Here is a 16339-nt window from a genome sequence, read left to right on the forward strand (position 1 = left end):
AATTCTAGCCTAAAAGTATGCAGTGAAGTCTGTGTTCTGTTGGGGTCTCTGATGTTTGCTAGGAGTTCCCTGATGCTGTTTTACTGCTGGTTTGTATTTGCTTTTGGTCTTGACTACTATGTAAAAACTAAGATTCAGGCTGACAAAACAAGTACCAACTATTTTCCCATAGCCTGTCCCATCTCTGTGTACCACAACATAAAGTACTACTTAATCACTGAATCTGTGAGGTACTACTCTCTTCCCCTAAACTGAGGGAGGTTGAATCTTCCTTACAGATACTAATGAGCAACCATCTGCAAGTTCATGTCCATTTCCCTGTATTTCCAGCCTCTAAGTGGGTTTATATATTACCATTTCCATCATAATTTACTTATGATGAAATTATTGTTGTAATTTCAAATCTTTTTCTTAGCATATGGATATAAACATGTATTCTGAAAAATACATGTCTCTCTACTTGTAAATAATAACAATCTGTCTCTACTTGTAAAAGCAGTGGCCTTGGCTTGAGCGGGACCACCCCAACCTCTCAGAGTATTTCACAGAGGCAAGTAATCAGGATGAAAGGAAGAAAAGCCACTCTTTCTTCACTACTTAGGAACATGTTCATATTTACAATACTCTGTTTAAAATAATTGATAGAGCCAGGCATGGTGGTGTATGCCTTTAATCTCAGAACTGGGTAGGATGAGGTATGAGACTCACTATGCGTTCAAGGCCAGCCTGGCACTATGAAATGAGTTTCAGGTCAGCCTTGGCTACAGTGAGCTCCTGTCTTGTAAATATAAAACAATAAAATAAAAGTGTTAGATCTAATCCAGTGGTATCATTTATTAATCTGTGGCCAACCAGGTCAAGTTTTCTAACTTACATGTTTATTCTACAACATGTTGAGTGAAACTAAAAGTCCACTTGATGTTCTTTATTAGAAGCACAATCACTCACTCACCTGAAGCTGCAAAGTAGGCTTGCTCCAAATTTCAGTGCAGTAGAGAACTGAGTTTTTATAAGCAGTTGAGAGAGAGTGGGAAGAGGGTTCTAAGGGGATTGGTGGATTCAAAAGAAGTTTGCGATTGCCTAGGGACATTCATTCCAGCATGTAGGGAGAGTCATGTGATCTATGAAGTGGCAGGAAAAGGTATGGGGTATGAGTTGCAGGTGGATGGGCTTTGTGAAGGCTGCTGGCTGATACCATATAATGAGTTTCCTAGGCAACTGACCAAACGTCACAGAGCTTTGAGTGAAACCTAAGTCTTATCAGGATGCCCAGTTGTCTCAGGTCTGGAGAGGGAATGACCTCCTGTAGCCCAGTTCTCCTTACATGTACCCAACATCTCTACATGCTATTAAGGAAAGAGTGACTGGCAATTCAAAGAAACATGGGGAGGAGGTAAGGCCCCAAGCACAAAGAGGTCCAGTACTCTAGCTTCACACAAAGCTTTCCCTGTAGTCCAGGGGGTTATGAGTCTGAGATCCTCCATCAGGTCCTTCCCGTTAGGCCTATGGTAATGATCCTTGTTTGCTTTCCTGAAATCCACTTACTTTTTCTTCCTTCATATAAGAACTCTGTTTGGCATCTGGGCTCATCATTGTCCAAAAATAGAAAAGAAATATACTTCTACCATTGACAGTTAAATGTGGCCCGGTGTCTTGTTGCCCACAAAGTATATGTGGAGGTGTTTGGGATTTCTAAAAATGTTCTTTAAACAGACTTGACAAGCTAGGAGGAGTTTCTTTCTTACATTCTGCATTGTGTTATATCCCACATTAAATTTAAGTTATAGATTAGGTAACCTAGAGTTTGGGGAAGCATAACACAAGAACTCTTGGCCTCTGGTGGCATCATGGAGCTACCAAGCAACTCAGCCTGGACCTTGCTACTCATATGTGTTTAGCATGTGGAATATACTTCCATCTTATTTGTTTTCATTTTTTTAAGTTTCTGTCAGGTTCTGTCCAATTAAATTCTTTAATAATTTAAGAAGCAATTTCCAAGGGAGTTTGTTTGTTCTAAATCTCCCCCTCTGGACAAAATACAGGAAATGAATCTATTTGACAACTGTTTGCTAACTTCTCATACAAGAAAAAACACTATGTGGACATAGTAAAATTGGCTTGGGACAAGAGAAATGTCACCATGCCCCCAAGAAACTTACAACCAGTTAGAAAAGATAAGAAGTTGTAAGCAGAGAAATCACTGGAAATTCTAGGAGAAATTGACCAAAGTTAAAGACAGAAATAGAAATCAGATTTAAACAGATTTGGGAAGCCGTTTCTGCAGATTTGGAATCTGTATCAATATTATAAAGCCAAAAGAGCACTAGCCTTTGAAGAAATGAAAATTGGGTAGTTGAGGGGGTTAAATGGAGAATTTTATAGCAAAAGAAAGAATATGTGAAGTGCATTCTCTGTAGGAAAAGCAGCTCATAAGTTCAAGAATTTGAAAGCAGAATGGTGCAGCTAAGATCTTCTTCTGCACCTCCACCCATGAGCAGAAACACATGGACATAATCTTATTCAGTTTCATATATTAATAAGATTTATCCAGGTTCCCTGTGGGAAATGAATAAAAACTATGTAAATGAAGTGCGAAGGAGGACCTTGAGGTAGTAATTTGGTGATGGTGGGGAGACATGTTTTTAGTCATACAAGGTATATTGTTCATATAGACTCATCAGCCTTTACCATTGGGTTTAATGAAGCTTGCAGAAAAGTAGGAATTAAAGATACCTTTTGTATTTATTGCTTGAGTGAGTGAACAGAGTAGGTGGTGGTCACTGATGGAGATCATTCATAGTTTTGATAGGATAGATCCACAGTTCCACTTAGGGCACAGGAAGGTTGAAGTATTGGAGAGGCAATTTCAATCATTCAGAAATATCTGTTAGAAACATAAATGCCAGAGTTATGACCATAGAGGTTACATATGATGTAGCCTGCTATCCTTTCATTGGTCTTATATCACTATAAAGTGAGCCTTTAAGAGACTCAACATTTGGAGATTTCAGCTGTAGTAAGCAGATAAAGATGTTGTTGTCCAAAAGAGGAGCTAATGAATTACACAGTAATGAATGTTCTTACAGAAAAAGAAAATACCAAATGTTCAAGAAGGAATTATCAGCCTTACTGGGTGTTTGAATTTAGTCTTGGAAGGAGGAGCTAAAGGGAAGTAAAGAGTAGTCTGAAAGCCAAATACTATACGTGGGATTTTTGTGTGTGTGTGTGACACATGAATATGTTTACCATTTAGCTCTTTATGAAATAATCATGTCTCATTTATCTGGTACTAAAGGAAGTCTCTTACAAATAGTTCCTATGGAATGATTACACTAAAATGTATTTAGAAAAAGATAGAGGATTAGTTGTTATTTACATCTACATATCTAGATAAAGAAATTATAGGTTGCTTATCCTTTCATTCTTTGCTTGAAAATAGCATAATTTCTCTACTAAATGTAATAGAAAATTTAAATTTATTTAACAAAGGCCAAAAATTCATATGCTAATTATGATTAATGCAAAGTATATTCAAGTATATAGAGTAAAATAGAATGTAACCCAAAGGCAAATTCTATTCATTTCCAAAGGAGAAGTGCTTAGTTGAATGGAGGGATGCATAGCCTTGGAATTATAGAAACTAACCCTTGGAATAATTTGTTCAAGAGTGAGCTAGCTGCTTCTAGGAGCACAGCCTGAGGGATAAGAAACTAGCCCTTAAAGTTATTCAAGAGTAGGATAGCTACTCTGACAGCAGAGCCTTGAAGAGAAGGGAAAGAAGAATGATCTTTGGAGTTGTTTAAACACAGGGTAAACCTGCTGTATCTGCCATTGTTACTGCTTTGATATTTCTGTACCTATAACCTTTTGCTTATAGGCACTTTATAGGTATTTTTATTGAACAGTCATAAAACAGTAACACATGAACAAGTTGAACATTGTATAGACAAAGGTCAAGGAATTTATGACTTTGGATAATCCTTAAACATGTGTTAAAGAAAGGAATTTACAGGTGTACGACCTGTTCTGGACTCTATTGGCCCAGAACACACATATACTCCACCCACAAATGTAATCACACTAAGCCCACCTGTTGACTTCAGCAAATCTGTGGCACTTAGTAAGTGACCTTGTTGTCTTCAATGCTATGGTCAGCACTCCTCATGCATGTACACTTGTTCTAGGTCAAGTCCAACCAAGCCACTGAGGAAACTGAGCAAAGAACATAGCCTATGATCAGTTAGCATCTCTAAGCATTTTTTGTCAATATTGGTCATCTGTGTTGTTCAGGCCAAAGGCACACCAAGGAGGAGGAAACCTAGTCATATTTCTTTAGGTGGTTAGATTACATGGTTGTACAATCATACAATTTTAGGGAAATTTGCAAGTAAAGAATATGGCAGAAAAGCATTTCATAGCAATGTTCTCAGAAAAGTTATTTGTAAGGTCCATAAGAAATATTCTGACAGTTGTTTCCTAATTCATTTCCATATTTCATTCTTATAATTCTTATACTTTATTCCCAAAGAGAAGAGCAGCTACTATAATAGCTTTGTGTGTATACTTCCAAATCAACCTATGACCTATAAGTAGTCATATATCACATTATATATATATATATAATATATTATATTATATTATATATATATAATTATATATATATATATATATATATATATATATATATATATATATATATATATATATATCTTGTGAGACAGATTGTCTTACTGTAAATGTGACTAAGGAGTAAAGTGGAGACAAGCAGTGTGGCCAGAATTCCCATGGAATTTGGCTATTACTGGTGCAGAAAAATAGAATGCTGATATGGGTTTGACATGAAATACCTCCACAAATGATCATATGTTAAAGTTGTGGTCCCAAGATAGTGGCACGAATGAGAAGTAGTTGGATCATGAGTGCTCTGCCTTCATCAATGGGTTAGTCCATTGATGAACTGATAGCTCAATGGTCTAATAGCATGTAGGATAAGGTCAGAGGACATGCCACTGTTGGTATACATTTAAAGCATATATTTTTGTGATAGGTCCTTCCTCTACTTCATGTCTGCTGTGGGGCTAGCACCTTTCCACCATGCCTGTCTGACTATGGCTTCCACCTAGTAAGAAAAAAAAAAAAAGGCCATGTAACCTGCCAACCATGGATTGGAAATAGAAATCATGAATTTAAATCCGTCTTGTCTCCTGTAAGTTTATTATTATTGTTGTTGTTGGAGGGGAGTTAGTTCATCAAGGTAAAAAAAAAAAACTGACTAACACAAACAATAATAGAAAAAGAATGTGGGAATAGGGAGAAGTTCTTGGTTTTAAGGTTGGAGGTGTGATGGAAATCATCCAGCAGACAAAGGTAGAATAAAACCTAGCATGACTATCTGGATAAAGTGAAAGAGGCTAGAAGTGTACTTATTTTTAATGGAATGAGGAAATATCCCAGCCTTATTAGAAGGAAAGAAGCCAAGAGTGGGGAAAAGTGACAGTTTGGTGGTAGATAAATGAGAGACTTTAACTTTAAGCATATTAGTTAAGCATATTAGTGGGGTTAGTTAAAATTTAAGAAAAAATTTCTAGGATTGTTGAAAGAGAGCATACCCTTCTAATCTAAAGACATTTATTTCTGTAAGGGGAGCTTTAAGTCTCTCACACCCTTGTTTCTAGGTATATTTTTTCCTTTGTGGAAGTGAGTCATCTGTCCCTTTCATGTCTTTCCTCTGGACATCAGCCTTGTGCCTACAAGTTGGTGAGGACCAGGGCAAGACCAAAAGCAGTCTCCCTCCCCTCCCCAAGGGAACTGGTGTCCCTTTAGGAGCACTATTGGCTTAAATGTCACTCACCAGGGTAACCATTGCTTGTCTAAGAAACTGCTGTTAAAGATTTTCCTGTCAGGACCTATGCCATATGGTTAGGATCATGAATACTGTAGACTCTTGGATTTATCTGAACTGCCACATAACAGAAAAGCACAAAACACAACTATGTTTATAAATAACTTTAGGACTTCAGTTGCATTTTAACAATTAGTTCTGAATTCTTAGAATAGCATTATTGCTATTAGAAGAGGTCGCTGTCAGGTAAAAACAAAATGGAAATATAACAAGGTTTGGTTTATGGATTAAAGCATAAGATCTAAGTACATTCATGGTCTCAGGAGATATTTTGAGATTTACTTTTTTTCCCTAGGGCTATCTTTTCCTGATAGATAAAGTCTCTGCACAGCAACACAACAAACTTATTTAGATGTTCATCAGTATAATTTTTTTTAAAAAAATTATTTACCTTCATAGTCAAAATAAACAAGTATTTCTAAATACAATTAACAAGAAAAGAGCTGAGTGCCCTGAATTTTTTTTAACCTTAGTCAAACTCCCCTTCCTCCCCCAGCTTTATTGGAATAATTTAAAATTATATCTTCTGTTTTCTAGGACTTCAGTTGCTTTTTCCATATGACTTTTTTTTTATAATTTTATTTATTTATTTGAGAGCGACAGACACAGAGAGAAAGACAGATAGAGGGAGAAAGAGGGAATGGGCACGCCAGGGCTTCCAGCCTCTGCAAACGAACTCCAGATGCATGTGCCCCCTTGTGCATCTGGCTAACGTGGGACCTGGAGAACTGAGCCTCGAACCGGGGTCCTTAGGCTTCACAGGCAAGCGTTTAACCGCTAAGCCATCTCTCCAGCCCTTCCATCTGACTTTTAAAAACTGATTACAGCAAATGAAATACAGTTGTCTAAGTGATATAGTATACAAAAATTAACATCTTGATTTCTGTGAAAATGCATTTCTCTGAAATTCCTGAATAGCTCCAAATTATGTTAACTCTGAGCATGGATGTTTCCTGTGGATTGTAGATTTCATCTTTGAAAATGTGTTCTACACCTCTGCCATCTCCACCTGTGCGTCCAGCATCAGCAGTGCACGAACCTGCTCCTTGCATCCCACTTCTCTAGCATAGCCATGCACACATTTCTCTTTTTATTTTGTTTACTCCCACTCAGCTGTATGTTCTGAGGGCCTGATGCAGATGTTACTCGATGTTATTTAATAGCTACTCAGGTCAAGCAATCCAAAACCATCATTGTGCTGAAATTAAAGTTACAAATGAAAGCTCATAGACACTTTCAAAACTGGTTTTATCTCCTACATGGGAACACACCCAAGAAACCCAGAAGGGCTTACTAGTCTGACTCAACTCTTCCATTCATTGATCCCTATTCACAAGTGGCACGGAAAGGGGGCTCTTTAACAAAGCATTATACATGACACCTCTATCAAACTAAACAAACTTTTTTTTGTAGTTAAATGCAGGAAGTAGTTTTTGTTCCACCACTTTCCTCCTTTTACAGTGCAAGTAAAGCTCAATGGCATGGGAACAGCTTCTATCTGCCAATCTTTGGCCAGTGAAGAGGATTCAGAGAAAATAATACAACCATCAATCAGAAAAAGGAGGGCGACAAAGGACAATAATAAGGCTGTAGCCTCAATTGTGCATTCCCGTGCAAGACGCCCTGACTCACCACAACGGTAGCAGTTGACTTTACTTGCCTTGCTGCAATTGATGTCTACAAAACCAGTTTCACCACACCTATAGCACTTTACTTTGGTGCAGTCTTTCTGAATGTGTCCAAATTCTCCCCAAGAATAGCACTTCTGCTCATCGGCGTGGTCACAGTCACGAGCCAGAAGGCCTGGTTTGCCACAGCTGTTGCAGCACTGCTCTCGCTCTCTCTTGGGCTCCTTGCAGTCCTTGGCAATGCGGCCACCTCTGCCGCAGTTATAGCAGGCATCTTCCTGAAGATCACAATCCTTGGCAAGATGACCAGACTCACTACAGCAATAACAGATGTCTGGAAGAGATGAGGGAACAAACTGGAAACCTCAATCCGAGGTAAAAACCACCTCTGCCACAGCTTCTCATTCCACGACCCTGACCTCCACCAGCAGGGCATTCCCTGGCCCAGTGGCCAGATCGTCCACACTTGAAGCGCTTGTTGCTGCTCATGGCTGCAATTAGAGCTTCGGCGTCTGAGCGACCCGCCAGCTGTGGAGACTCAGATGCAGGTCCCGAAAAGCGACTTGCAAAGCGGTGTCTGTTTGTTTTCAGGGTCCTTGGCTGCGCCACACGCGGGTCTCCTGAGATTTTTTTTTTAATGCAGCTTTCTGAGTATTTCGGCCAGAATAAACACAATTATATCTGACCAAGCATTTCTTCATTGAAACCTATTGTCTTTAGTGAGTCAGATGGAGTTAGTCCCAAGCTGCTCATAATTCACACTATGATATATGATAAACATGTTAGCTTCAAATTTTTCTTTGATGAAGACAAGGTGTATCAGATAGTAGAAAGGAGCCATCATTAGCTGGACCTGAGAGAGAAAGAAGGAATGAAATGTTATCTGCTTATCAACCATGCTCTTAGAATTTTCTTATACAAATTGTTTAGAAAGACTTTACGAAGTCCCTGATCCAGTACATACAGGAAGATTGTATTTCAAGGCCAGCAAATACTGAGTGGAAGCTCCTAGGCTTGGATAGTCCTGCATCCCAAGGTGTGATGCATTTTAGATGCTCTCCATTGCCACACATATGATGGTAAGGAAGGTCTTGGGAATCATCCCAGCTACCTTCTGCTATGCAAGGTGCTGGACTTAGAGCAATGCAAAGAATATGCACTGACCTCTGTTCTGGATCTCCCCAGAGTTGCCGTGTTTCTGCATTTTCTGTTTTGTTGCTCATTCCCAAGTAAATTTGCATCTCTGATGCCTGTTATGTCTCTAAACATCATCTAAAGAGGCATCTCTAAAGATCATGCATGTGGCCCTCCATACTCATATCACTTTCCTTAGAGAATCTTGGATAATGGCACCTTGAGACGGCAGACTTCACAATGAGAGACAGTTGTTCAATCTTCTCTGTCTCCATATTCTCAATACTGACTCAACAGTTCACAACAAACCAGAATAAACCAAAAAGCACTCTTTAGAAGGAGCACTCACATAGCCTGTACTTTGTGTTCATGCACTTAATTCTATACAGATAGCAGTGAAAAGGTGCTTCTCCTGGTCCTCATGGATTTTGGTGGTAGATATTACTTTGGCCCAATGATGCTCTTGTCCCTGGAAACAAAGCTGCATCTCCAGGCTTTGAGAAACTGTTCTAGGGATGGAGACTTTCAAATTAGCAAGAAAGAAATGCTATCCCCTGACTGGGTGTGCTCACTTTGGCAAGAAAGCTGGGGTGGCACATAAGACCTGTGAGGTTTTGAAGGGGGTTCAGGGAATCAATACAGGTATACTTGGTCTTGAGAAACAAAAACAAACACTTGGAAAAATGCTAAGAAAATGCAAAGGCAATATGCTGAGTCAAGGTGGGGAGGCATGAGGATTTAGTAATTCTGGTCATATCTGATTCCTGGAAAATTACAGGCCTCCTTTCAGGGATTTTGAATACATAGTTTCCCCTTGCCAGTGTTTGGCACACTCTCCTGTTGCTGTGGTCCCCCTTATGTTGGCATGGTGACTCATGCCTTGTAATCTCAGCATTTGGAAAGCTGAGGCAAGAGGATTTCCATGAGTTTGATGCCAGCTTAGTTTAGGATGAGTCTGTCACCTCTCTCTCTCTACACACACACACACACACACACACACACACACACACATATGTATATAACATATATACAGTATATATATGTATATATATATATATATATATGACAGCAATGTGAACCTGACTGCAACATTAAAGTGGTACTGAGGAGTAGAATTGATGCTAAACACCTGACTGTGTGGCTTTGGCCTTTTGGAGCTGATTTTCAAGAGGAATGTGAAAGGATTTGAAACCTTGGCCTAAGAGACTCCTTGCAGTGCTGTAAGTATAGCTTGATGGACTATTCTGGTCAGAGTTGACAGACCTGTATGCAGTAAGAACTATGGAGTGTGAGGTTTGGCTTATGAGGGTAAAAACTGGCTTTGCCTGAACTGGGTTAGCAGTTTATGTGGGAAGCTTGCTGTTATGCCTGGGTCCTGAGAAGTTGTGCAGGGTTGCGTTGTGTAGAAATGAACTGGTGTGAATTTTTAAGGAAAGCAAGTAAAACAGAAAGCTACCAGTTCAGGGAAGAGTCCTGAAGGGGCAACTATATGGTGACTTGGATCAGGTTTTCTTATATCTTTGGGAATGTAAACCAGATGTCGAAAAGGGGTGGATTAGGTTGGTTACTTTGAATGTATGTGGGGGATCTGAATAGACTGATGAGTTAGACAAAAGAATATGAATTTCCATGAGTGAGAAAATGTTCCGTCAAAAGATTCCAAAGGGAGGAACAACTAGAAAATAAATAAATAAATAAAACCAAAGCTGATGGTCATCTGTCCTCTTGGTTAGTCATGGCTTTTTGGATTTCAGTTACTGGACTCTATTCTCTGTACTTATCATTAGTAATAACAATTAATTATAAACTATGTTTATTGGATTTGTTATTACATATAGATATGTTCATCCTAGCCACATGGATCCACTTAAAATATAAATATGTAGGGCTGGAAAGATGGATTAGAGGGTAAAGCCCTTGACTTGCAAGATGAGGACCTGGATTTGGATCTATAATAATCATGTACACTGCTAGGAGTACTTGTGCATTTCTTTAATCCCAGTGCTGTGGTGGTAGGGAAGCAGAGATAGGAGGATATTTAGGGCTGATTCAGTGAGCCCTAAGTACAGTGAAAAAAATCCTATCTCAAATAGTAAAGTGGCAAGCAACTGAAAAAGGCATCAACTAGAAGACTCCACATTACATGCACATACATGTGTGTAACTTCCACATACATAAACCCACACACATATAAATGCACATATATACATACATGAAGACCACATAAACATGTATTTGCAAACATTATATATATATATATGATATATATATATATATATATATATATCATACACATAAACAGTTTAAATATAAAGGGAAGAAATCAAATATCCCATATAAGAGCTAAACAAAAGAAAGTTGGGCAGTTACATCAAAGTCAGACAAAAGAGATTTAAAAACAAGGTAAATTGCCAGAAATGAAGAGAAACATGATAATTATAATGACGTTAACTTTCCAAAAACACTTAGTAATCTTAAATATGTATATGTATCACAACAGAGCTTCAAAACACATAATGAAAAAAAAATTACAACTAAATGGAAAAATAGACTGTGGTGGTTGGATTCAGGTGCTCCCCATTAACTTAGGTGTTCTGAATGCAATGTTCCCAGTTGATGGAGATTTGGGAATTAATGCCTCCTGGAGGCCATGTGTTGTTGGAGCAGGCTTGTAGGTTTTAGCTTCCTATTGCCAGTGTTTGGCACACTGTTGCTGTTGTCCACCTGTTGTTGGCCAGGGGGTGATGTTCACTCTCTGCTCATGTCATCATTTTCCCCTACCATCATGGAACTTCCCCTTGAGAATGTAAGCCAAAATGAATCCTTTTTTCTACAACCTTCTCTTGGTCAGGTGTGTTCTGCTAGCAATGTGAACCTTAGTGTAACAGTAAAGTTGGTACAGAAAAGTGGGATTCTTGCTACTAGAAACCTGACTACATGGCTTTTGGCCTTTTGCAGCTGATTTTCAAGAGGAATGTGGAAGAATTTCAAATTTTGGCCTAAGAGATGTCTTACAGTACAGCTTGATGGACTATTATGATCAGAGTTGAAAGACCTGAATGCAGTAAGAACTAAGCACTATGAGGTTTGGCTTATGAAGGTGAGAAAGAGCTTTGCCTGGACTAGGCTAGAAGCAGTTTGTGTGAGAAGCTTGCTGTTATGCCCATGTCCTGAGAACGTGTGCAGGGTGGCATTGCATGGAAATGAACTGGAGTGAGCAGAGGAATAGGTCACAGAAAAATATCAAATCTTTGGGTCAAAACTACAGCCTGCTCAGCTGTGATTGTTTGAAAGATTACAAACATTGAGATTGGGCCAGTGATCTGCATTGAAACGACAAGGAAAAAAAAAAAAAAAGCAGAGTCCTTTGAAGGGACCTGAATGCTGAAGGAGTGCCCTGTTTTTCAAAGTCTGTTTATCTGCCTGTATCAACAAGTTAGTAGCCCAGCTAGTATTATGGAGTGTAACAAACACAGGAAAGAGAGGGTTATTGAGTTGCAACACAGTTTTCTGTTTTAGAAGTGGACATGGGCAGTGTGAAGTAGGTTTGTTGGATTAACTGCATGGAGACCCAAAGGAGCCATGATGATGAACCATGGGTTTCAGTGGAGACCCAGTGGAGATGCCAGGTCTGTGGGATGGCTGCCAAGCAGAGCTGCCAGCACTAGATGAACTTTCCTGGGACTGTGAGTAGCCTAACTGGAGAGGTGGAATTGGAACTCCACAGACTTGTCAGTGGTTAAAATTATCAGTCTTGGAGACTTGTCATTAACTAGATTTGTTGGACTTGAGCTACAGAGTTAGATGTTTGCCCTCTTTAAATCTTGTATTGGTTGAAATCATGAAGAAAACTTCCCCCAAATTGGGAAAGAGGTTCCAATGCAGATACAGGAAGCCTTTAGAACTCCAGGCAGACAAAACCTGGAAAGAACCTCTCCTCACCATATTATAATCAAACTACCAAACACACAATCCAAAGAAAAAATATTGAACGGAGTTAGAGAGAAAAATCAAGTTACCTACAAAGGCAAGCCCATAAGGATTACATCAGATTACTCTACACAAACTTTAAAAGCCAGAAGGGCTTGGAGTGATGTATTCCAAGTTCTGAAAAATAACAACTGTCAACCAAGGTTACTTTATCCTGCAAAACTATCCATTCAAATAGACGGAGAAATAAGGACATTCCATGACAAAAGCAAGCTAAAGGACTATTTGAAGACAAAACCAGTCCTACAGAAAATACTTGAAAGAATCATCCATGCTGAAGAGAAGGAAAAGCACACATAAAAGGAACCTGGAAAAAAAAACAAACAATACTCAAATACGAGTTAACACAATAGAGAAAAGGTAGAACCGGAACTAAAAAAAAAAAAAGCAGCAAACATAAATATACACCTTTCAGTAATATCTCTTAATATCAATGGCCTCAATGCCCCAACCAAAAGACATAGGTTTGCAGACCGGGTTAAAAGGCAGGATCCTACAATTTTTTGTCTCTAAGAAACTCACCTTTCTACAAAGGATGGACATTATCTTAGGATGAGAGGTTGGAAAATGGTGTTTCAAGCAAATGGGCCTAGAAAACAAGCAGGGGTTGCTATCCTAATATCTGACAAGCTAGACTTCAGTCCAACGTTACTCAAGAAAGATAAGGAAGGTCACTTTATATTGATTAAGGGCACACTCCAACAGGAGGACATTACAATCCTAAACATATATGCACCTAACATGGGGGCTCCCAAATTCATCAAACAAATGCTATTAGAACTAAGATCACAGAAACACCAAGAACAGTGGTAGTGGGGGACTTCAACACCCCACTCTCCTCAATTGACAGGTCATCCCAGGAAAAAATAAACAGAGAGACACCTGGACTAAATGATGTCATAGAAGCAATGGACCTAACAGATATATACAGGACATTTCATCCAAATGCTGCAGAATATACATTTTTTTCAGCAGCACATGGAACATTCTCTAAAATAGACCATATATTAGGACACAAAGCAACTCTTAACAAATACAGAAAAATTGAAATAATTCCTTGCATTCTATCAGACCACAGTGGAATAAAACTACAAATCAATAGCAAGAAAAGCTATAGATCATACACAAAATCATGGAAACTAAACAATACACTACTAAATGATGAATGTGTCAATGAAAAAAATCAAGAAGGAAATTAAAAATTCATAGAGTCAAATGATAATGAGAACACAACATACCAATATCTCTGGGACACAATGAAGGCAGTTCTAAGAGGTAAATTTAAAGCTTGAAGTGCCTATATCAAGAAATTAGAAAGGTCTCAAGTAAATGACCTAATGCTTCACCTTAAAGCCTTGGAAAAGGAAGAACAAGGCAAACCAAAAATCAGTAGATGGGAAGAAGTAATAAAGATTAGGAAGAAATTAATGAAATAGAATAAAAAAAAAAAATCCAAAGAATCAATGAAACAAAGAGTTGGTTCTTTGAAAGGATAAACATGATTGATAAACCCTTAGCAAATCTGACCAAAAGAAAGAGAGGAGAGACACAAATTAACAAAATTAGAGATGAAAAAGGTAACATCACAACAGACACCAGAGAAATTCAAAATATCACAGGGACATACTATAAAAATATATACTCCACTAAGTATGAAAATCTGAAAGAAATGGATGATTTCCTTGATTTATATAACCTACCTAAATTAAATCAAGATGAGATTAATAACTTAAATAGACCTGTAACAAGTATGGAGATCTGATCAGTTATCAAAAATCTCCCAAATAAAAAATGTCCAGGCCCAGAAAAAGGAATCCTACCAAACTCCTTCTATGAAGCTGGTATCACTCTGATACCAAAACAAAACAAAGATAGAACAAAAAAAGAAAATTACAGACCAATCTCCCTCATGAACATAGATGCAAAAATTGTCAACAAAATATTGGCAAAGAGAATACAAGAATATATCAGAAAGATCATTCACCCAGACCAAGTAGGATTTATAACAGAGATGCATGGATGGTTCAACATACGCAAATCAATAAATGTAATGCGTTATATAAATGGACTGAAGGGCAAAAATCATATGATCCTCTCAGTAGAGGCAGATAAAGCATTTCACAAAGTCCAACATCCTTTCATGTTAAAAGTCCTACAGAGACTAGGAATAGAAGCATCATATCTCAATATTAAAGGCTATTTATGACAAGCCTACAGCCAACATATTACTAAATGGTGAAAAACTGGAAGCTTTTCCACTAAAATCAGGAACAAGACAAGGGTGTCCACTGTCCCCACTTTTATTTAATATAGTTCTGGAAGTCTTACCCATAGCAATAAGGCAAGAGACACACATAAAAGGGGTGCAAATTGGAAAGGAAGAGATTCAGTTATCATTATTTGTATAAGACATGATTCTATACATAAAGGACCCTAATGATTCTACCAGCAAACTGTTAGAGCTGATAAACACCTACAGCCATGTAGCAGGTTACAAAATAAGTACGCAGAAATCAGTAGCATTCTTATATGTTAACAACAAACACATAGACGATAAAATCAGGGAATCATTCCCATTCACAACTGCATCAAAGAAAATAAAGTACCTTGGAATAAACCTAACCACAGAAGTAAAGGATCTCTACAATGAAAACTTTAAAAGACTCAAGCAAAAAAATGTAAAGGACACTAGGAAATGGAAAAACATACCTTGTTCCTGGATCAGAAGAATCAATGTTGTGAAAATGGCAATCTTACCAAAAGCAATCTACACATTTAATGCAATCCCCATCAAAATTCCAACAGCATTCTTCAGGGAAATAGAAAAAACAATCCAAAAATTTATTTGGAATCACAAAAATCTTGAATATCTAAAATAATAATGAGCTGCAAAAACGAGGCTTGTGGTATCACTATACCTGATTTTAACCTATACTACAGAGCCATAGTAACAAAAACAGCATGGTACTGGCACAAAAGCAGACATGTAGATCAATGGAACAGAATAGAGGACCCAGATGTAAGTCCAAGTAGCTATACCCACCTGATATTCAATAAAAATGCCAAAAATACTCACTGGAGAAAAGACAGCCTCTTCAGCAAATGGTGCTGGGAAAAATGAATATTCATCTGTAGAAAGATGAAAATAGATTCTTGTCTCTCTCCATGCACAAAAATTAAGTCCAAGTGGATAAAAGACCTTAACATCAGACCTGAAACTCTGAAACTGCTTGAGGAAAAGTAAGGGAAACCCTTGAACATATTGGTCTTGGAATAGATTTTCTGAATATTACCCCAATTGCTCAGGCAATAAAGCCACAGACTGACTGCTGGGACCTCATGAAATTACAAAAATTTTGTACAGCAAAGGACATTGTGAATAAAGCAAAGAGGCAATCTACAGAATGGGAAAGATTCTTTGCAAGCTATATATCTGATAGAGGATTAATATCTAGGATATACAAAGAACTCAAAAAATTAAATAATAAGGAATCAAACAAGCCAATCAAAAAATGGGCTATGGAACTAAATAGAGAGTTCTCAAAAGAATAAATACAAATGGTGTATAAGCATCTAAAAAAAATATTCTCCATCCCTAGTAATCAGGGAAATGCAGATTAAAACTACATTCTATCTCACTCCTATTAGATTGGCTACCATCATGAAAACAAATGACCATAAATGC

The 16339-nt window shown here is 38.0% G+C and overlaps 1 protein-coding gene across 1 annotated transcript; it reads right to left on the bottom strand.

Moving 5' to 3' along the window:
• Positions 1-2870: 2870 nt before the first annotated feature.
• On the bottom strand, positions 2871-8019 carry LOC101610199 (cellular nucleic acid-binding protein-like). Its single transcript, XM_045148391.1, has 3 exons — positions 7926-8019; positions 7535-7864; positions 2871-2884 (listed from the first exon to the last, which is right to left on the bottom strand). The coding sequence occupies exons 1-3, from the start codon at positions 8017-8019 to the stop codon at positions 2871-2873; spliced, it is 438 nt and encodes a 145-aa protein (XP_045004326.1).
• Positions 8020-16339: the final 8320 nt, after the last annotated feature.

The sequence above is a fragment of the Jaculus jaculus genome, chromosome 4, assembly GCF_020740685.1.
Source record: "Jaculus jaculus isolate mJacJac1 chromosome 4, mJacJac1.mat.Y.cur, whole genome shotgun sequence".
NCBI lineage: Eukaryota > Metazoa > Chordata > Mammalia > Rodentia > Dipodidae > Jaculus > Jaculus jaculus.